Below are 21401 nucleotides of genomic sequence, written 5' to 3' on the forward strand. Positions count from 1 at the left end.
CTGTCAAGGAAAAACATGTGTTGATGATAAATGGATAACACAACGCTAACACCCATCTGCAACCTGGCATGAGTGCTTTGTTTTAAAGCCAAATTTACACAAACATCTTCTCTCTGGGTTCTGTTTCATTGTGCTGGAACAACAGTCATGTTTCAAATACATGCGGGCTGAGTCCAGGGTGCTTCATAGTAAAATTGAATGTACTGCATTACATATGTGTGGAAAAACTCACACTTGCCATACTTCATATGTGATATAATGTGTTTTACCATCGGAAAAATGTTAAGACACAAGTTCTTTTTCACCATTCTCCTGCCTGCCAATTAGGCATCAGCCACTTTTCTAAACCAGCATCCCAGACTTAATCATAGAAGGTTCTAAAATTGTTAGCTGTAACTTTGGTTTTGAACGTGAAACTTCAAAATAAATTTGATTATTCCAAATGTTTTCTTACATCGCATTGTTTGGGAATGTGCGTAATTTAATGTCCAATGCAGGATGTGTGAAACTGATTTATGTAGTGTTAAACACTGTTTATTAAACAATTTTTGTTTTTCCTCTATTTTCATCTGAGTGTCACTAGGTAATGGGGTACAGCTTTGGTGTTTTATTATATTCTGTATACATTAGAAATTAAGAAACTTTTTTTGTTTGCTTTCTGAAGAATTGGATGGTGGCGACTTTGAACACAAAGACCAAACAATTCTTTGTGTCAACATCAGGGGTAGCTGTGGAGTCCATCGGTCAAATTTAAAACTGGGAGTTTTAAAACTGAAATAAAAAAATCACAGATAAAACCCACTTTTTAAAAAATATTACCCAAAACCATCTCTGCCATGCGAAAGAAGTTTTCTGCAATCTTTCATTTTCTTTTTTTTACTGTACTCTAAAAATAAGCTTGAACACTATTTTTGAAAATGTGTTTGTTTTGTAATGATTCACAATTAGCTGAATTGATTACCTTAACATTAAGCAAAGCTTTAACGTTAAGAGCACATTACAAAGGAGGGACTGACATAATTTAGAAACACACCAAAGTTTTTGAATATATTCTTTCTGGATATATCTTCAACACTGCCGATAATGAGAGAAGCAAAACAAAGCACGTTTTCTGGAGAGACTTCTTTCAATCATATTTTAAATAAGCCCTTATATCATTCTTTCTGTCCTACAAATACTTTGCAATGGCTTAGCTTTTCCTGGGATAACCCATGCACTATGGAAAAACAGTTTAATTAATTGCATTTTTGCCTAGTTAAAACATTAGAAATCATACAAACTGAAGGAGGCAACGTGGCCCGTCAAGATAATTTGGCTGCTTTAACTAGCAGTCAAGGTATGAGCTAAGAAAACGTTTAATACTTAAAATATTTGCGATAGTACCAAAATTTTTCATATTATTTTTTAGAATATTTTCATTTTTAACAGATAAATTCTGTTATAGAGAAGAGTGGGATTTGGGGGGGATGTGTCAATTTGTGATGAGCTAAGAACTGCTGTCGGTAATTGTTTTATACAGGAAAAGTTAAGTTGCTAAATTTATGTTCTAAAAATGCTTAATGATATTAAGATCATTAGCATTTTTTTCCGTCCTGTTAATCTTGCAGGAAGTAATGCGTTCATACCACAATTTCTCAGTGGACAAGCTGGATGTCCAAATTTAGTTTCTAAAAATAGTATATTTGATTTAATTTCGCACGTAACTGAATAATAGATTATAAGGAGTGGGGATAGCCAGGTTTGTTTCTGTCAAATCTGTCTGATGCCTAGCTTGTGAATAAACACTTAAGAAAGACAAGTAGTTTGCAATATTTCACGCTGAAGAAGTCCTGGAAGAATGTTGTGTATTATTTTGTGCGGCAACTCTGACTAACCCATCTTCCAGGTGAGAACATAGCATGAATTTCTGCAGTCGGTGTTTTCAAAACTCCCACCCAACTATTTCCAGCGCCGCAAGGCACGCGAAAGCAAGGGCGAGTTTTCAATTAAATGTCCGTTTCCGTAAAATGCTTCGCTGTATGGGGGAATAAATATATATTCGTCCCCTTGCAGTCTGTCAGTTGTTCGCTCCTTGTCCTTCAGTCTGTTGAATGGCTGCAGCTTGGGCGGCTCCGCCTCCCCAGCCCGGTCTGTGATCCTGTGTCGTCGTCCCCTCCATGACCTCAGGTTGAAAAGCCGGGCATTTTATCATGAATTATTTATCACAACACTAAAAAGAAAACTGGCCGTTTGAAGATGTGATAGAACTGGTTTGTTTAACTTCGTCCTGGAAGGTGGTCAATAGGATCATAAGAAGAGAATCTTTCAAATGTTTTATTTAATCCGCTTTTGAAGATAAACTTTCAAATTAAAATTCCTGGATGCATGTTATGCATGGAGTGTGTTATGTATGTAACAATGTATCACCGTTCAACAAACGCCACCAACCCGTCGTTTTGGTTTGAGCGCAAACATATTGAGAAAATAATCCATGTCGGGATTTCGTGTGCTTTGGATATCTCGGTAAGGCCGGAGATGCGAGTCGACCGCCGTCTTGCTTACCATGGGAGTCCATGCCGGGTTTTGCATGGCGTTTCTTGAAGTTTCACTTCTGAGTGTGTGCGAGGTTGGGTTTCTTTGTGTGCGTGTGTGGTTGTCTCTGCCCGCGGCGCGGCGTGCGTCTCTCTTAAAGCGCTTACAGAAGCGTATGTTTTTTTTAAAAGATTTTTTTTGGTACATTTTGTTAAGTCTTCCCCCCTCCTCCTCCTCCTCCTTCTCAGTGGCGAACTCTGTTATCGTGGAACGATGTCCGTGGGGTTCGAGTCGGGATTCTCGAGTGAAGAGGTGCTGAACATTCGCTTCCCACTCCACAGGGCTTGCCGAGATGGGGATATCGGCGCCCTGTGCTCGCTGCTGCAGCGCACCGCAAACCGGGCGGACCTGGTCGCCGAAGACTCCTTCTACGGCTGGACTCCCATACACTGGGCTGCTCATTTCGGAAAGGTAAAACGTTTTCCCTGCTGAGCGCTGCGTCACAGAAGCGAACGCGAAGTGGAATTCATCACCGGGGCGAATTTCCCCCAAAATTGAAAAAAGAAAAAGCCGCCATTGTAAGGATCACCTACAAATTCCAGGAGCTTTCAGCGTAGCGCTCAGAAATATCTCCGATAACTTACTACTATCCCATCGTTTTCGCTACTCCAAACACACACACACAAAAAGACACAGGAACACATTTAGAATTTGAATTTGGGATGAGGACAGGCGTTGTTCACGTCGTTGTGTACTTCATTTTTTTTTAAGGTCAGGTTAAAAAGCCAGAGGTTTTTAAAAAACTGGTTTTAAGTTTGGAGACATTCCTCGGGAGATAAAAACATAGGGTGAAGAGCGGTGTTTATTGTTTTTTCAGTCTCCATCTGAGTGTGGCGAAAAAATGTTTTTCAAAATGGCTTTTCCTTTAATGTAACGAGCGTCCTGTCCAAAAAAATGTATTACCGTGTTTTCCATAACATCAGGCGCTGCAACCTGAAAATATTTCTTTGCTGGGGTGTTGTTAAGACCAGTGTTGTTGTTGTTGTTGTTTTTGTGTGTTCTGTGGTATATACGTCTCTCTGTGTTTTTAATTGTCGACACCCGGCAAGGTGTTACGAGAGACAGCGTCGCTTTGTAGTAGATACAAAATCCTGTAATTACAGTAGCGTCTCAGGCAGGCTCTCTGGCGTGGTCTGCTGTCTATTGGCTACACGCTGACCAATAAGTTGAAAGGCGCCAACATAAACCTGCGCCCAAGTGCCGGGAAAGAGACGAGGTTTAAGGTAAAAAGGCCGCGCCTGTTGATTTTTGAATTTCCGGGCAGGAACGGTGCCTGGGAAAAAAACTCATGCAGTCAGTGTGGAGAGAGTTATTTTTAAAGAGCCTCTCGGAGGAAAAATAACCGCCCCAGACTTTGGCTTCCTAATTATCTAAGAGGTTCTCAACACCCCCTGGTCCTGAGGGACCAGTGTCTGCTGTTGTTCATACCGGCTGGCTCATTAACTGCCCTGCCATTAGACACGCACAAGTGATCCGCTGGCTTGTTAAGACTTTTTTTCTGAATATAAGCCTAGGCTTAAAAAAGGCTGTGAGGTATATTATGTCTTTTAATATTTTTATTTTTATATTAAGAGATACTATATATTTATAGTATCAAAATAGTATTACATAGCATATACCTGTATGCTGAATCATTTTAATATGACAATATTTTCAGTCATCGATTGAAGAGTCACGGGGGTCTGTATCTGCAGTTCTTGGCTTCAGAGCAAGGAGTAGGAAGACGAGGCGTTTGCTGAGTTTGATGAGCTAACTCATAAGCCAGCAGCCATATCACCCTGCAACCCACAACTGGCAACCCACTGAAGCTAAGCAGGTGTGAGCCTGGTCAGTACCTGGATGAGAGACCTCCTGGGAAAAACTAAGGTTGCTGCTGGAAGAGGTGTTAGTGGGGCCAGCAGGGGGCGCTCACCCTGTGGTCCACGTGGGTCCTAATGCCCCAGTATAGTGATGGGGACACTATACTGTAAACAGGTGCCGTCCTTCGGATGAGACGTAAAACCGAGGTCCTGACTCTCTGTGGTCATTAAAAATCCCAGGGCGTTTCTCGAAAAGAGTAGGGGTGTAACCCCTGCGTCCTGGCCAAATTTCCCATTGGCCTTAACCAATCATGGCCTCCTAATAATCCCCCTCTATGAATTGGCTTCATTACTCTCTGCTCTCCTCCCCACTAATAGCTGATGTGTGGTGAGCGTTCTTGTTTCAGGCCAGCAAGAGAGAGAGATACACCTGTGTCCTAAATAAAGCAATACAGTTTAGAACTTAATCTCTTCTCTTAAAAATCCAGATGCTCTAAAGCAAATTAAACCCTTAAAAAATGCATCCACTAAGAAGGAGAGAATGTTTTTAACCCAGGGATTCTTTGTAAAGGAAATCAGTTTCCCAGCCATCTTAGTACTAGGTTAGCAGTCTAGGGTTTTCTGGTTGGTCACGTTGGCCTCCGAAACACCTTGTTTGTAAATAAGGGGTAAGTTAAATACCGGGAGTTGTGTCGTGTGTTCTTTAGTTTTTGTTGTTGTCGTTGTTCGTATTCATCTATCCCAGTTTGAATGATTTATTACTCCTTTGCCAGAACTGTGCCAGGTTACAAAGATCAAGTGCCTCTACCTATATCAACCACTTGGGTATGTTCTTGGCATATCTGTACAGTTTGGGTGTTGTGAGTATCTATTTTAATTTTTGATGATCCCGCTCAGTATTTTTGTTATTCTCAAGTTTCGTAACCATTATATTTGTAATAATTGAAAGAGCTTTTTATAAAGTACAGTTCAGTCAAATCGGTTTTCAAACCACATGATTACAGTAGACGTTGAAAGCTCTGAAATTATTTTTACAAATTTGGACTCGCATGCTCAGTAAATTCCATCCAAGGAAATAAAAACACCCTTTACTTTTGCAAAATAAGTCAACACTCTCTTGAGAATACGGAACATGCATGAAAATACATGCAATTAAAGTTGTCCTTTAAAGGGAATTTCCTGTTTTGTTTCATAACTGAGAGTAGTAAAGGACTGAATAATCTCTAATCTAGATTCTCTTTACAAAACAACTACAAGAGCCACTGCAGTAATACTGTGGAGTGATAAAGTCCAGGAGGATAATTGTGTGTCAACTATACAAGTTTAAATAAAATGATTTGTAGTGTAAAAAGCTTTCCCTCACAAGCACTAACCAGCATCACTTCTGTAGAAAACTAATTATTAAAATTAAAACTTAACATATTCTCAAATGGGACTTCAGGCAAGTACAGTACTTTCATTGAACAGCAAGCCCCTTATCAGAGGGGTATCTGTGGAAGCAATCTTTTATTTAGCAGATCAGAAAGGACTAAATTTGGAATATATCATTCAGACAATTAAACATCAGGGGAGACCCAAGACTTCTCTGTATACTCCGTCAGAGTCCGTCAGTTCAGGCTCTCCAGTCTTGTTGAAGTCAATACCCTGGTTTCTTTCAAGACATGGCTGGGTGAGATCCTTGGTTCAGTTGGCTACTAACTGCTAAAGGGGCTGAATTCCTTCCTCTCATTTGTGTGTGTTCTTAGGTAATCTGAAGTGCTCAATGTATTGTTTCTGCAGAGACGGGTCAGAGATGGACGTACAGGTTGATTAACCTCCCGAGGCAGAAGCGTTTCAATTTCTGGAAACGGAAACACAGAGTTGGTGCTGACACTGTACATATGGGCAGAAAACATTTTGTAATGCGCTGAAGTTATTTTTTTTGGAACCTCAACTGTCAGAGCTACCAGAAGATTTTTCTTCTGAGTCAGAAGTAATATATAATGCAAATGCAGTGGTGTTTTTTTTTTTTGTGGAGTGTACAGTAGCCTCTTGTTTCACATAAGCTGGGACAGTTTCCAAGAAAGATGAGAGCCTGTTTGTCTAAATGCCATCTTGTGTTTTTTTTCTGTCTGGCAGCTGTGTTCACGCGATACTGCCACGTCCGTTCGTGAAGGAGTAGATATTGGCAGTGTGCACCACTGTGGTCGGTGTTGAAAAAAACTCACCGCGTGTGATAGATGAGGGAGTATGTAGTGCGTTTTTTAAACCAGAATGGGGGCAATGCACTAAGCTCTGCAATTAAGTACAATCATTTATATGGTGGTAACATGAACAGGGTGACGTATAACTCCTTTGCCAATGATATTCAGTTCCCTTATGCTTCTTCTTTAAGGTCTAAAGTCTTTTGTGAGTACATTTGTTGTCAGTCAGCTGGCATTAAAGTGCAGGGCTGATAGTTCTGTGTTCAACTGTGGGCTTACTCTCATGTAAAATTGGTTTAAGCGTCATAAGCAGTGTGCTGCCTGAGGAAAATGTGATTCACCCTTAATGGTTCTGTTTTCAATTAAATTCTCCTTACCAAACATGACTTGTTACTTTCCTTTGTCAGTGTTGCTCAGTGTGTAATTTATTTTAAGCTTTTTGTGCACTTGTAGGCTTAATAGGTGGATCTGTTATCAAAACTTCTGCTTTAGAGAGAGTGAAAGATGTAGAGCAGGCTTTTCAACCAGTCAGGGGATCATCAAGCCTGTTAAATTAATCCCAAATGTTAACACACCTACAACTAATTACCAGCCCTGAGTTTTAACATTTCTGAATATAGTATTTTAAGTTTTGTTTCTTCATGGAACTCGCTGGTTTAATTAACAATGAAACTGGGGAGCGTTAAAGAGATTATTCCTGTCAGGGTCTGCCAGGAATCAAAGAAATACAGTGATTTGAACAGAAGTCCGTAAAGCAGTATTCCAAAAAAGGCAAGCAACAATGTGTTTTTTTTTTTAAGTTTTCAAATGCCTTCAAGAAGTCAAGCCCGTCCTACACTGAAATGATGTGAACAGCAGCTGAGCGTTACACAGGACAAGCCCTGGTCATCGCTGTAAATGTGGGTAGTCTTGAAGTGTGCTCTCCCCGACAGTGTGGAACCACAGCCGGGGTATTTCACATGATGCTTCATTTGTTATGGGGGGGAAAAGAGCTATTTTGATAAATGCAGAATTATTAGAAATGAAGACAGTTGTAGCAATTACGCTTTCTGCAAACACAGGGATTGTTGAAATGTTTGTACTTTCTCTGTTACATAGTGAATATCTTCCTATACACTCAGGTCTGAACAGATGGTTTACAGATTTAGCAAGTGTTACTTATTAACCTCGCCCGTATTGATGTTTTAATGCATACAAGCCATATAAATCAAATTGCAGACTTGTTTGAAGACCATAGTGTATAGACTCATACCTCAGTCTTCTGCATGAGTGTTTTACTGTACTCTGATGTTCAGTTTCTGTGCAGTGAAAATATTTAATTCATGGTAGTGCCATATACCACACAGCCAGTTTTACTGGTAGGTTCTGTTGAGTTTCAAAGTGAAGAAAGCTCTAGGAACAGTTTATAAACCTCAGTTTTGGTAACGGACACCCCCCTGTTCTGTTCTTGCCACTATTTATGATCAAGGCACAGCATATGGTGTAGAAAGTGTTAAGCCCTGGGACTTGTAAAGAAGGTGAAATGGATTTATATAAAAGAGCAGCTTTTTTTATTACTGCATTACATCTGGTCAGTGCGACATGTAAGCTTTTATTTGAACCTCAAAGAAGCACTCAGAATCAATATGCTTACTAGAGAGTACACAGTACTGAAGGTTTTTTTTCCTGTGCTTTTGAACCTTGCCACGTAAAAACCAGTACCTCGAAACCGTAATTGTCATGTTGCACTGAGGCATCAACTCTGTTGCATGAACCTTCTGCTTCAGGCTCTTGCTACAGACTGGTCTAAGTTTCTCTTTTCTCCTGCTTCCTCCATGCTTTTCTGTACTTCGGAGCTGATCGTTTTAACCTGGTGAAAGTTTGATGTTATATGAAATGATGTGTTTAATGTGAGGAGCTCGCCTGTCCATCAGCGAGAGAACGTTTGCACATGAAGTGAAAGAGCTGCGTTGTGGGCATGGGGTGACACCCTAACTGGATTTGCTGTCACATTGAATCATCATGAGTAATGTCTTTCAGATAGCCTCCAGCTCCTGGCAGCAAGCTCTGCATTCTGTGGTAAGATTTATTGGAAAATAACAATGTCACGATACAGGAGGCCCTGGAAAAAAAAAACAAACAATAAAATTCCAATTTGTGACATATTGATGCCTACCAGCTCTATGCTGAGCAGAGCACAAGCTGCTGTTGACTTTGCTTTTATCGTGTTTGTTCAGCCCTACGTTAGGGGTGGCCCTCTGCAGCCAGAACTGCTTCTGCGGGGAAACGTGTGGTCTGATCTGTCGCCCCACAGTGGCTCGTGGCAGATTTTTAAATGGTCTGTTCGGTATGGATCAGAATTAATTCACGGCAGCTTTTTTTTAACATCGTAGAACGCCATTAAAAATCGTCCACATTTCGGGGTGTGTGGAGGTATGCCAGGCATCTTCCTTTAAAGCACCTGCAGCTGAAGTCAGATTGATAGTATGGATCATTCTAGGCTGACGTACGCCAATTACAGCTGAGCTGGACACACTGGCCTTCCAGGACAGGACTGGACAGGCCGGAATCACAACTTTGCCACAATAAAAGCACCAAGGGGTTTGAGGGGAGAGCTACAAAAGAACAGGTAGAGGATAATTCGACACTGGGGAGAAGGAAGAGGAAACGTTTAGGCCGTGTTGCTACAGTTAGGAGTCTGAAGGCTGAAGAAGAACATCTGTTCTCCTCGTCACTTCTATGGCGCGGAGCTGCCGTTCCGCCCCGTCTCGGTCTGGCCCCGGTGTCTGCGCGGAGCGGGCCCAGAGGTGTTCGTGCACTCACCCTGCGTCTCTCTCTCTCTCTCTCTCTCTCTCTCTCTCTCTCTCTCTCTCTCTCTCTCTCTCTCTCTCTCTCTCTCTCTCTCTCTCTCTCTCTCTCTCTCTCTCTCTCGCAGCTGGAGTGCGTGATGCAACTGGTCGGCGTCGGGAGCGGGGTGAACGCCACGACCACCCGCTTCGCCCAGACCCCGGCCCACATCGCTGCCTTCGGCGGCCACCCAGAGTGCCTGCTGTGGCTGCTTCAAGCTGGCGCTGACATTAACAGACAGGTAAGGGCCCGCGGACGGGAGGCGGAGCGGGCCGGGCCGGTTCCGACCTCGCTCGGGAAAGAGGTCGGTGGCCACAGGCCTGGCGGCCTTCCCACGTCGCATTTCACGTTTTACTATTGTTACGTTTGAAATAATCGGACGGTAAAAATCCATATTCCAGGCGGCAGCATAGTTCAGCAGTTACTTCTGCTGCCCCACCTGTCTTGGTTCCTGTTTTCGGTTATGGAGTTTGCTTGTTCTTCTCAGGCCTGCGTGGGTTTCGCCTGGTTACTCCTGTTTCATCTCGTCTTCCAAATGCGTGTTGTCTAGGTTAATTCACGTATCTAAATTGACCTGGGTTGCGCCCTGCCATGGACTGGCTTCCTGTCCCGGGAGTTATCCTGCCTGGTGCATGGTGTTTCCAGGATAAGTCCGTGTTACTGCAGCCCTCGCCTGGAATGAGCAGTTTTTCCTTCCCCAAATGAAAGTATGGTCCCACAAAGGCTCAATTAGCCTATCGTACATCCATGGCTACTCCAGTTAAAGATACTCAGGTGTTTAGGTGCATTTTACTGACTTGTTTTCTCATAGACCTCATAGTACACTCGTTCCGCGGTACAAAAACGTTCGGTATTCAAATTTACGCTAATCCGAGCGTGAAGAATTTGTACCTTGTAATTCGTTATAAGAACAAAATTTCCCTAATCCGAACTTTGACGTTTGTAAGTGACCGACTTTTGCCGAGAACATCTGAATTCAGCGCCACCGAACAGCTGCTTGTTTCTGCGTGGCCACAAGGCTTTGTGGCTAAGGGTGCCATGAGGCAGCAGTGCTTTGTTTATGATCCCAGCTTGTGCTCTTATTTTCAAAGTGTTCTTTTGTGGATATTTTGTATGGGCCCTAAGGAAGAGTTTGCTTGTTTCAAGTATTTTTTATGTATTTTGGCAACTCTTTGGCGTAATAGTCGACAACAGTAGGCACATCGTTCAAGTCGATCGCTTGGATAGGATAATGAAAAATGTAAATATGATATATCATCAATTATTTTGCAGCTATAGTTGGCTTATTAGAGTAGAACTGCATTGTTCACTAAGCTTGCTTGCTACAGACTTTAATGGTCTGTAAGGTATGATATGTTTAGAGTGTTTTTTAAGTGAACTTGTCTGTGGTTTGGAATGGGGTGGAATTTTCCCCACAAGAAATAATGGAATTTTTATTTTCGATTTACGATCTCCTGCCATTCGAACAGGAAGGAACGCATTGGGTTCGGATATCGGGGTACGAGTGTGTATTATTAGTGGGATGATTGTGTCCTACTGGCACTTAAGGTTTGTACACTGTGGGGTGGAGTTTGATTAGGGATCCCAGGGTCAAACTGAAACATCCCTGCCGCTCGGTTTGTGGTTTCCAAATGAAAATGGCTGAGGCCGTGAGACAAGTCAATCCAATTAGGAAGGCTCAGCTGCAGGTCTGGAGCCAAGAAGGCTTCACAGGAGAAACCCGGGCTCTTTTTTCAGACAAGCGGTTTAAGTCCACCCCTTAGCTCTGGAAAATGCTCAGACTGCCGAAAGAGAAAAGCTTGTCTGAGCTCATGACAGGGGCCATGTGTGAGGAAGGTGTATCCTTAAGTATTTAAATCAATTCTGAGAAGTCTGTCTGAAATTAGCGAGTTCACGTTGCGCCAAATAAGTTTCGTGAAAGTCATTGCTTTAAGTGACAGTGGAGAAATTGTACTTTAAAGGTAAGTTTCTAATCTAAGGTGTTTTTTTAGCTGTATCCCCATGTCAGGTATTTGTCAGGTAAGACTGCAATTGTAATGGAGTTTGTGAAGCGGTTACACGCGTGTTTATTTAGTGTGGAAGTGTTATTTGATCTATGCATACTCCATGTATTTGGGGCAGTGTATATGTTTTTGAGTGTTTCAGCAGTGATGGAGTTATATCTTCTTTCCGTTGTACTGGATGAACCGCAGAAGGATGGGGAGCTGAGCAAGGCCATGCCTGACTCCATTGTAATTGCACGCTCCTTGTCTCCTGGGGTCAGTCATTGTGCAGAGCTGATTTTGCAGCCGGTTTTCAGTCCAGCAAATGGAGAGTAATCACCATTCAGTTCTGCTCTGCAGCCCCTGAGGCAGGGATCCTGGTCAGGGGGGCAGTAACTAATTTGCTTTAATGGTGCAGTATTTATGGCCACCCGACAAGACATGGGGTTTGAAAAAGGGAACGTTTTTCTCCTACCACAGAGGTGACAGTCCTGGTGCCAGGGGGGTGGTGTGTCTGCAGGTTTTCAAGGTCTGTTAAAAGCAGCAATGCCTAAAGAGATGAGTAACACACTGGGGTAGCTTGTTAGGAGCCAAGCTGAAATGAAACCTCAAAAACTTACTGACCCCCAAGGACCAGGACTGTGCAACCCTGTTGTAGACACCTGCAGGAGAAAAGGCCTGCTTTTTGACAGGTGATGTAGATTTACAATACGGTTTTGTGATCTTGAAACATGGGATTTGGCTCTTCACACAACTAAGGTGCCATACATTTGGTGAAAAGCATGCAGTGTTCACAGAATAATGATTCTTAAGAATCCCAATGTATTACAAATTGGAAGGGACCCACGTAGTCCATCAACAAAGCTGTTCAGTAGCCATTGTGCACCAGCAGCCCCACTACACGGCAAAAGAACTCAGAAACTGCATCATTAGTTACAGGGGACTTTTAGACTGCCGATTGTCCCCAGTATTGGAGTAAACATCTCTGCTCTTTCAGAGAATTCCATAAGATTTTTAGTAACCTGGTAGTCAGGACTTCAGTTTGATAAGTTATCCAACGTCCAGCACGTACTGCAACACAATGTCCCCTGTCTCTATAACATGCATTGTAGAGGAAATTCTGCTTGAGAGGGAAGAGTGCCACCTACTGGTTAACTAGCACTCCCTGCAGCAGCAATCTGGCCTATCCTGAAGGTCTCCTGTTCCAGTACTGACCAGGACTAGCCTTGTTTAGCTTGTAAAATTTGACAAGATCAGCCTACAGGGTCGTAATTCCATGGTCGTACTGTTTTTAACCATTTGTTTGCTGTCCGTCTTATAATTTAAAGATGGCTTTTATCTGCAGCAAAAGATCTGTAAGGATATACTGCAAAATTGTCAAATAAGAATCAGCTGCTGATCTGTAATTGGAAGTGCTGAACTATCCTCTCCAATCAGCAAAAATGGCCAGATTTGGACATTTTAATGCAAGCAAAGAATCTGTGCTTTATTGAATACTTCCCATATTGCACATACTTATGTGCAATATGGGAAGCCCTTGTGTATTGTCTGTTGGCATTCTACTTTCTATATGTAGTGCATTGACATTCCAGGTACTTCTGTTGACAGTTCAGACATGCATATTATTTGACTTGCAAAACAAAGGAATAGAAGTCAAATTGAAAATGTGGAAGAGTTATGTCCCTTGCAGAACTGTGATACGAAAAGATGATGGTGGTGGCACATGGTGACTTCCCGTTCCATATTAGAAGAGATTTAAGTATGGAGTCTCTAGCCCGGTCCTCACAGGGACAGACAGCAAGGTAAAGAATTGGGACAGTGTGTTTATCTGTTCAAGTCTGCATCCACCAGCTTAAAAATGTTATTAAAATATTTCACTGGGATGGGAAAGGAGGAAAGGCAGGCAGGCAGGCAGGCAGGCAGATGGGTTTCTCCTTTACAGACTTGGAGAAATTGGTTTCATACCCTGATGGAGGTCTATGAAGAAGAGTTACCACATAAGGCTGGAAAAATGTGATACATCATCTGCATGTAACGGTTGTCAGCGCAGTTACAATATTGAGTATTGTCAATAGAAATATGGGTGAAGATAGACAGCAGGCAGACAACAGAGGTGAAAGTGGACAAGCTCATTCAGAAGTGACAAACTGGGAAGAACAGCCACCCTCTAACACCATGGCGCTCCGGTCCTCAAAGGGAACACCAGCTGGGTCCTGAAAGTGTCTGTCTTTTCTTTGCAGGATTACGTGGGTGAAACCCCAATTCACAAGGCAGCCCGCTCTGGCAGCATGGAGTGTATTAATGCTCTTTTATTGCAAGGAGCAAAAGCAGAGTAAGTCTTGAGAGTGCAACATGCACACAGTCACTGTGATGCTCATCACTTAGTTCTGGAACCATAATGAAATGTTTCTTAAGGATTAACACATGTTGTATTGATTTTACTTACGTGTTAAACTCTTCTGGTAGAAGGTGATTGTGAAGTATTTTTTAGAATGTAATATTGCATGAATTTGTGTATAGTTGAGAAGCACCTTTTTACCCACTGATAAGTGTCTAATTCTAATTACTTTTAATAGGGGGAAAATGCACATTTCTTCATTTTTATTGTTAAATGCGGGCAGAAGCATCCTTGATTCTGGCTGCAGCGCACTGATAAAGATTTCATAAATGTTTAATTACAATTGGCATTTTTTGGGGAAAAAAAGATTTTATTTACTCACACTGAGATTAACTACCTGTATTCTGAAAAAAGTAAAAAAATATTACCAGCACAACAGACAAAATTGATTTTTATGCGGTACATCCTGTTTTCTGCAGAATAATATTCTCTTTAAACATCTATCCCCGAGATGCTTTGCCCATGTCTCTTCCCAATCCTGGAAAGACTCCAGCCTGCTTCTGAAGGTAGTGGATAAGGAGAAGTACAAGAACTCCGAAGTCATTGATTCTGTTTGCCACTATTTTACACCGGGAAGAGGCTTCAGTGCGTAGGAACAACTAAAGGTTAATTCCATGCTGACATGTATAAAGAAAGAAACACATTTTGGCTCTTAGGATTTAAGCACAGCTGAGGACAGCTTAACAGAATGTCTGAATTTGAGCGTGGACTTCACCTTTACTTACTTACTACACCATTTGTTGTTTGTGATTACAGGCTTTGAAATTCAGGTTATTTGAATGTTCCTCACATGAAACACATTGGTTGTTTCTTGTGAATGAACGTTTTTCCCTTTCAAAGGTGGGTGTAATAGAGGAAACAATCGGGACAGTTCATTTGGTTATAGTTCCTCTCCGGTACCGTGAGAAGCTGGCAGGTTCTTTTAACTCTGGGGAATGGCGATAAGAGAGACTTAGTTTTATGACTGGTGTACCTGTATAAAAAGCAGTTTTGTGTGTTTACTACAATGTTTGGTAATGTTTCCAGGGTAAAGTATTAAACCACGCCCTTAACAAAATGGGTGGCAGCACTACAATTATAAAGATTAATTGATTTTATGTGATAGATAAGCCTGCAAGATGTTATCGCAGCACACATGATGATGCCGAGGTCATTTTGTGTAAGGGCTGGCCTGACATGGTTAACATGATGTCTGTGTGAGTAAATAGATCAAAATCCAATTACTTCTTTAATCCAATCTGTATTTAAACCATGGAAAGTAATATTTGTTTATAACCACAGATAAATTGATTTGCTTAAAGATCTTTTGGTCATGCGACAAAGTTTCCTTGTCTGTTTCCATGTTCTGATTTCATTTTTTGTCACAGTCATTGTTTTGAATGATGTGTAAAATTAAATTTTAATCTTTCACATATCCTGGAGTAGTGTGACCAGACATGTAGCTTTAAATATAAAGTATGAAGTTGCTTTGATGGAGATGTTTTTATTATTTTATACTCCTTTTAGACTGAATAAACTGTGGGAAAAAATTGGAATATGAAAACAAACAATGAAGTGCCGAGTATTAAATTTGCGGACGGAAATATAAGCTATAAGCCTTCTAAATCATTAACTCAGTCACTTATTCTTCTGCCTGCAGTTGTCATTACCTTGTCAAATCCTGGGATTGAAACTGGCCTCAGGGCTTTGCAGGTTTTGTTCTTTTGGGTCATCATAGAATGTGCATGGCCCAAATTTTGTTTGATTTTTAACACGGGTTACATCAACAGATATCACTTATAATGGAGTGTGTTCATTGCAAGGCATGATTCCCTGCCTTTATTTTCCATTTGTGCATTTTTTCAGTACATTTTGCTGGTTAGCTGTGTTTTATGTAGACTGGTTATCAGGTCTGGAGTTTTTGAATTTTCCCACATCACTACTAGGCCAATAAAAGGGATTTTGTGATACGTTTCAGATAAAGATTGCCAACAATTTTCTAAGCATGTGAAATTTAGTAAATGTACAGATTTCTGGAGATATGTTTGTGTTGCTATGAAGTATTTAGCGAAACAAAATATGGGTGATATTTAGAATGGCAAAAAAGTATTCGCTCTCGTATAAAAGCCATTAATTGGAAAAACTAAGCATATAAAAACCCTTCAAAATCTAAACAAACTTGTCCTTCATACTTTTTTGTCCTGCCTCTCTTTCGTATTTCTTGAGGTTATTATAAATATTTAAATGGAGCCAAGCTGGCTGAAAGTTTTTCTCCTTAAACGTGAACTAGGTTATGGAAATTTTCCAGGAAAATTATTAATGTTTTTTAGAGTCATGCCCAGCCTTACTACACAAGGCATAACTGGACTTATGTTAGGTTACTGTGTACTGGTTGCTATGAGTTATTCCAAAGTTCATAATGATCCACAACTATGTCCCTTTGCTGATTAAATTTACCACAAGGGAAGGAGTTGCTTTAAAGTATTTAGTATGCAGTACAATTTCATCCTCCTTGTGTTTTCCACATGGTTGGTCCATGTCTCACCATCTACTCTCAAATCAGCAAACAAATTTCAGCTCTGTTCAGCAACAGGATTAGCCTAATGCACACACGGACAAGTAGTGCCCACAGAAGCTGGTTTCTCCTTAACGTGCATAGTACTGAAAAAATGTATGAATTGAAAGTACTATAAAAGGCATTTTCTTCTTGCAGTTATTTTTTCCCCCCCATTATAAGTGATGACGTTAATGTGATGATGAAGCTGTAAATGTAAAATTTCACTAGGTGTTTTGTTTGGGGGAAAAACTACGCCATGCCTGGTTTTTGAGTGCCGAGTTTGGTTTTGTCAGCACTGGGGCTGAGTAAGTGATGCATTCCTCACTTGAAACATGTGGTGCTCCCCTTAAGAAGACCACTCCAGAGCGGTTTCTTTTCATTGACAAGTAGTGTGCAGCAGTGTCCTGGAATAAACTTGCAATTTCAGTACTAATCTTTCCAGTTTTCATTGCAAGAGACGTTTCAGTTTGGTTTTCAAGTATTGAGTTGACAAAATTGAATAGGTTTAACCCTAGCTGTAAATAGTCCACCATGTATGGGTGCTTGGTGCTAAAAGACGTGACCTCACTTGTTAATATTTGAGCTGTCAGCATTTCTTGTCCTTTACATTGCTGGACTCAAGCAATGAGGGGTGGGGGAGTTGAGGATCAAATAGACAATTTAACGATTATTTATTCTGCTTTTGTTTCCATACACCCGTGTAAGCTGTCTTTTATAATGCCGTCCTGTGTTTTGCGTATTGACTTTCTCTGCAATATCTTGTCAATGAAAAGGCTTCTTTTTCTAGGAGTTGGTGAAGAGTTATTTCAGCCTCAGTGCTGCACGTGCCAGGCGGGACCAGGGCAGCTGCAGTCCTTTGAGAGCCATGGCGTCTGCTCATTCTCGTTCCACCTCAGCTCTTCCTTCATTCAACAGCTTGTAGGCATCTAAAAGTTTACATTTGAAGCAGTCGCCCATTGACGAGTACCCATAGAATTGTGCAGGACTATGGCCGCAGAGAGCTGGAGTTGCCCATCCCATCTTGAGACTGTAAGAACAGGCCTGTAAACCCCAATGCGAAACCCATTGTGGCTGCAGGAGAATAGCTGACTGAAGCCAAGAGGCAGATGATATGCATGATAGATCTCATAGTGTAGTATCCTGTATTGACATCAGTACATTTTAAAGAAGGGTGTGGGGTGAAAATGACTTAATTCACAGAAGAAGCTGAAACGCCGAGCGATACAGGCATGGAGGAGGACGCTGACCTGCAGTAAGTGCCAGTTGCCATTTATCTGTTTTTCCCAACAGTCGGCACCTTCACGGTAGAGCAGTTAGAAAAGCACAAGATTGCTCTTTGCAGCTTTTACCAGAATTTTACTAAGAGGGCTGAGCTTTTGGATTTAGATCTTAGGGGGGCTTCTTAAGGTGGTGGTGGTTAGCTTTTCCTTTTGCAGATGCAGAGTTTCGCAGTTGACATTATTTGCTTTGCACTTGCACTGAAGAACCTTTGTCATACAGAACTGTTAGCAGTTCGCTAGTTCTTTTGGACTATGAAGACGGCTGATTCCGTGTGGAATTGAGGTTGCTGCCGGCTCTGGGCGAGCTGTGAAGTCGCTTTTGGCAAAGAAAACGAATGTTTTCCATAAAACTAAGGCCTTGAACAACGCTAATTTCTTTGGTAGTCGAATGAATAGTTTAGTTATGTTAAAACTGAAAAACTAAATTTAATAGAGCTCTTTTTAGTATTTTAAGGACACGTCTTCACCCTTGGCCAATGTGTTGTGGCAGTGAGGAGGCTGGTGTACAAACGCACCTTTTAGTGAACAGGTTTGTAACCCTTCTGTTATTTCAGTGAAGAGTGCTTTTATTTACAAAGGTGTTTCCAAAGTAGTAATAAGAGGACATTTGCATATTTCATTTTGAGCTTTTGTTTCCCAGAAGATGTTTGGATTTTTTTCCCCACTCGCATTCTGCCTCAGTTTTAGATTCAGATGTTAGTGGCTGAAAATGGGCTTTAAGCAGAAACTTCCCATATCTGTAATACCTGTGTGAATTAAAGCACCTGGCATTTTAAACTTTAAGCAAAATATGTACATGTTTTCATCCATAAGTATACAGTACTTCTAAAGTCTATACCCTCTTGATCTAGATCTAGATGCTTAAAAGGGGAAAAGGTTTTTATTGGGGCAAAAAGGTTATAAAAATGAAATATAATTGAATAAGCCTCCACCCCCTGAGTTAATACCTAGTAGAAGTACTTTTGGCAGCCATTGTGTACCTCAGTGAGTCTGCTGAGACAGGTCTCTACCAGCTTGGCATACCTAGATTTGGCAATATTTGATTTTTTTTTTTTACTGAACTGTTGCTCTGTCAGGTTCCTTGGGGTGTGTTGCATCTTTAAGTCATGCCACACATTTACGATTGGATTAAGGTTATGCTTTTGTTCCTTAGCCACTCCAGCTTGGCTTTGGTTGTGTGATTTGGTCACCTCACAGGCTGAAAGGTGAATTTCTTCCCCGTTTCTGCTTTCTTGTGGAAGGCAGCAGATTTTCCTCAAGTATCTCGCTTCCTACATTTTAACTTCTTGAGAAGTGCCCCATTACTTGCATTGTGAGAAACATTTCCACAACGTGATGCTGCCTCTACCATGTATTGGCATCCTTCCTGCGTATAGACCACATCTGTGGAGCGCTTGAGATACTGTTGTCACACTTTGACCAGTTGTGGCCATAAAAGCCTGTAGCTTTTGGCCTCTAGGTAGCCTCTCTGCTCAGTCTACTTGTTCAGCCAACCAGTTTTGAGGAAGAGCCTGATCTAGGTAAGGTGGAACCATAAACATTCCCCTGGAAAGTGCTTCACAAGTTTTCAATGCCTATACATTTTTTCTACCCACTCCCTGATCTGCACCTCACCAACGCTGTGTTCCCAATTTGTTTTTGAAAGCTACTTGGTGCTCATGGTTGAGTCTTTGCTTTGACATGCACTACCCGGCAGAACAAACCAAAGGAACTCCTGAATTTATCCTGAAATCATGAGTGTCATTATACTCTGACACTCATGATGTGTGAGTTGCCAATTAATGTGCTCTGTGATTTTGAGCCAATTAAGGATTGCTATTTAAAGAGGGGGTAAGACAGGTAGACCCTTATCCTACCAAATTATTTAATTAAAATAAACATTTAAAAAAATGTTTTTTAATTCCAGGCTATAAGTCAACAAAAAGAGAAAATTTTGAAAGGGGGTATAGACTTTCTATAAGGACTGTATAAAGATGAGGCTAATATAGCTGCTGCCAAAGAGCTGTTTATTTTCCTTCCCGAATTTTATAATATGGAGAACTGAAGTATAATGAAAACAATTTTAGCAGATACCAAAAGCTTTCATTTCAAATCACTTAGACTTATTTGAAAAGGATTAGTCTACAGTTCATGGGGTTCTGGATGGACAGGTTAATTCTACCTATTGAGCTGAATGCTCAATATGTATGCCTTTGTGGAAACACATGAAGGTATGGTATTTCAATGTCTAAAATGTATTCTAAATTACTTAAACACTTAGAGAATCAAAATGTGATTTGTGCCTGTCTCTTGGCACAGAAATGCTGAATGAAACATTTCTTCGTCTGTTTCCATAAATGCACAGCTTGCTAAGATGTGTAAGCTCTCTCTGTGATGGGATTCTTTTAAATTCTCAAAATCAGAGCTAAAGTGCTTGGCAGGGGTGATCCATTTCTTGATAGAATCAATAAAGGCAGTTAAAAGACTGTATAGAGTATTCTGCTGTGATCATACAATTATGGAGGCTTCTAATTTAAAATTCTATACAATAATTTAATATATGCTCACTATATAGACTGATGTAAAAATATTCCCATACACTCTCATTAACATTAGAGGGAGAGATTATAAAGGCAAGAACACAACTAGGTGAATTCTGTTTCTTACTTGGACAAGAATTTTGTTAGATATCAGTTACAGGAATCAACACTTCACCTTTGGTGGTAAGTTAGCCAGAAGATTACCTTTTGCTGGACTGATTGATGACCGTTAGACAAGTTTCCAACTTAGTGTCGCTGGAGGAGCTGAAAGGGTGTTAATTGCAGGCAGGATAGCTCACAATGTGTAAGAAGCTATAGAGACACAACACACTGGATATTTGTGAATGGTGAAGTCCTTTTTCTACTTGGGTATTCGAAATCCCCTGAGGCATTGACAAAGTCAACGCAGTGGGCTTCTTCAAAACAAACAGTGAAACAAGTGGGAATTGTGACGAAGTGCGTTTAAAACCAAAAACAGGAGGCACTTCATCACACAAAGGGTTACAGGAGTATGGAACAAGCAACCCAGCCATTGGGTTGAGTTTGAAACCCCATCTTCTTTCGAAGACGCGGGTGGATGAGATTCCTCGGTCAATTGGCCACTCGCAACCAGACAAGCTAGAAGAGCCGAATGACTCGTCAGTGGCATAACATTACAAAATGGCGTTGGAAGTAGATTTTTAAAGGCAGAAGATAAAAAAAAAATTAAGTTGGTTAATTGACCAGAAATACTAATTTACTGCATAATTATAAAGACTTCACTTCATCTCCAGTTTCTGTATTTTTTCCCTCTTTGTTAAATTATTTTAATAGATTTTATGTACGGGTGGATTTTTAAATCGCATTACACAAAGTTATTTTAAAACGCAATCTGTCCAAATTTGCCACATTGAAAAGAAGTTAGTCCCCCGACTGTAGATGTTTTGCATTTAGGATAATATTAGTGAAAGGTCAATATGATTTTTTTTTTTACAATTAGCAATACAACTAATATCATTTTTACGGCATTTGTCTCTTAAGTAATAAAACCCTTATTGAAGGGCAAGGGTTTAAAGGCCTTTTGATCAGTATGCTGAATGATTACTGTTTAATTTTTTCACACCCAGAAGCTTAATATTTAACAATATAGGTATTGTTAAGTTTGCCTTCTTTCTGCCTCAGAACTTGCTCAAGTGAGTGTGCTCTTTCTCCTTGAATTACTTGTGATGCAGAATATGAGCACATCTAAGAAAAGGTTCCCAGGAAACAAGTCTTGGACCAGATGATTTTGTTTGTATCAAGGCCCAGTTTTTTGTTGTGCGAGGAGG

At 40.9% G+C, this 21401-nt stretch overlaps 1 protein-coding gene and 1 long non-coding RNA gene across 2 annotated transcripts in view; one reads left to right on the plus strand and one right to left on the minus strand.

The window, feature by feature from the left end:
- Positions 1-1026: 1026 nt before the first annotated feature.
- Positions 1027-2603, minus strand: LOC148675867 (uncharacterized). The gene is made up of 2 exons (XR_015924875.1): positions 2527-2603; positions 1027-2152 (listed from the first exon to the last, which is right to left on the minus strand). It is a non-coding gene; the product is annotated as an uncharacterized LOC148675867 (long non-coding RNA).
- Positions 2604-2613: 10 nt separating this feature from the next.
- The window catches only part of LOC148675868 (ankyrin repeat domain-containing protein 10-like), a 47185-nt gene continuing 28397 nt past the window's right edge, over positions 2614-21401 (plus strand). The window contains exons 1-3 of the mRNA XM_088596986.1: positions 2614-2982; positions 9468-9620; positions 13602-13693. Of these exons, the coding sequence (XP_088453112.1) occupies positions 2785-2982; positions 9468-9620; positions 13602-13693 (443 nt within the window). The 5' untranslated portion in view covers positions 2614-2784. The remainder of the gene's footprint in view (positions 2983-9467; positions 9621-13601; positions 13694-21401) is intronic.

Source organism: Lepisosteus platostomus, chromosome 2, assembly GCF_059453375.1.
Source record: "Lepisosteus platostomus isolate fLepPlt1 chromosome 2, fLepPlt1.hap1, whole genome shotgun sequence".
In the NCBI taxonomy this organism is placed as follows: Eukaryota; Metazoa; Chordata; class Actinopteri; order Semionotiformes; family Lepisosteidae; genus Lepisosteus; species Lepisosteus platostomus.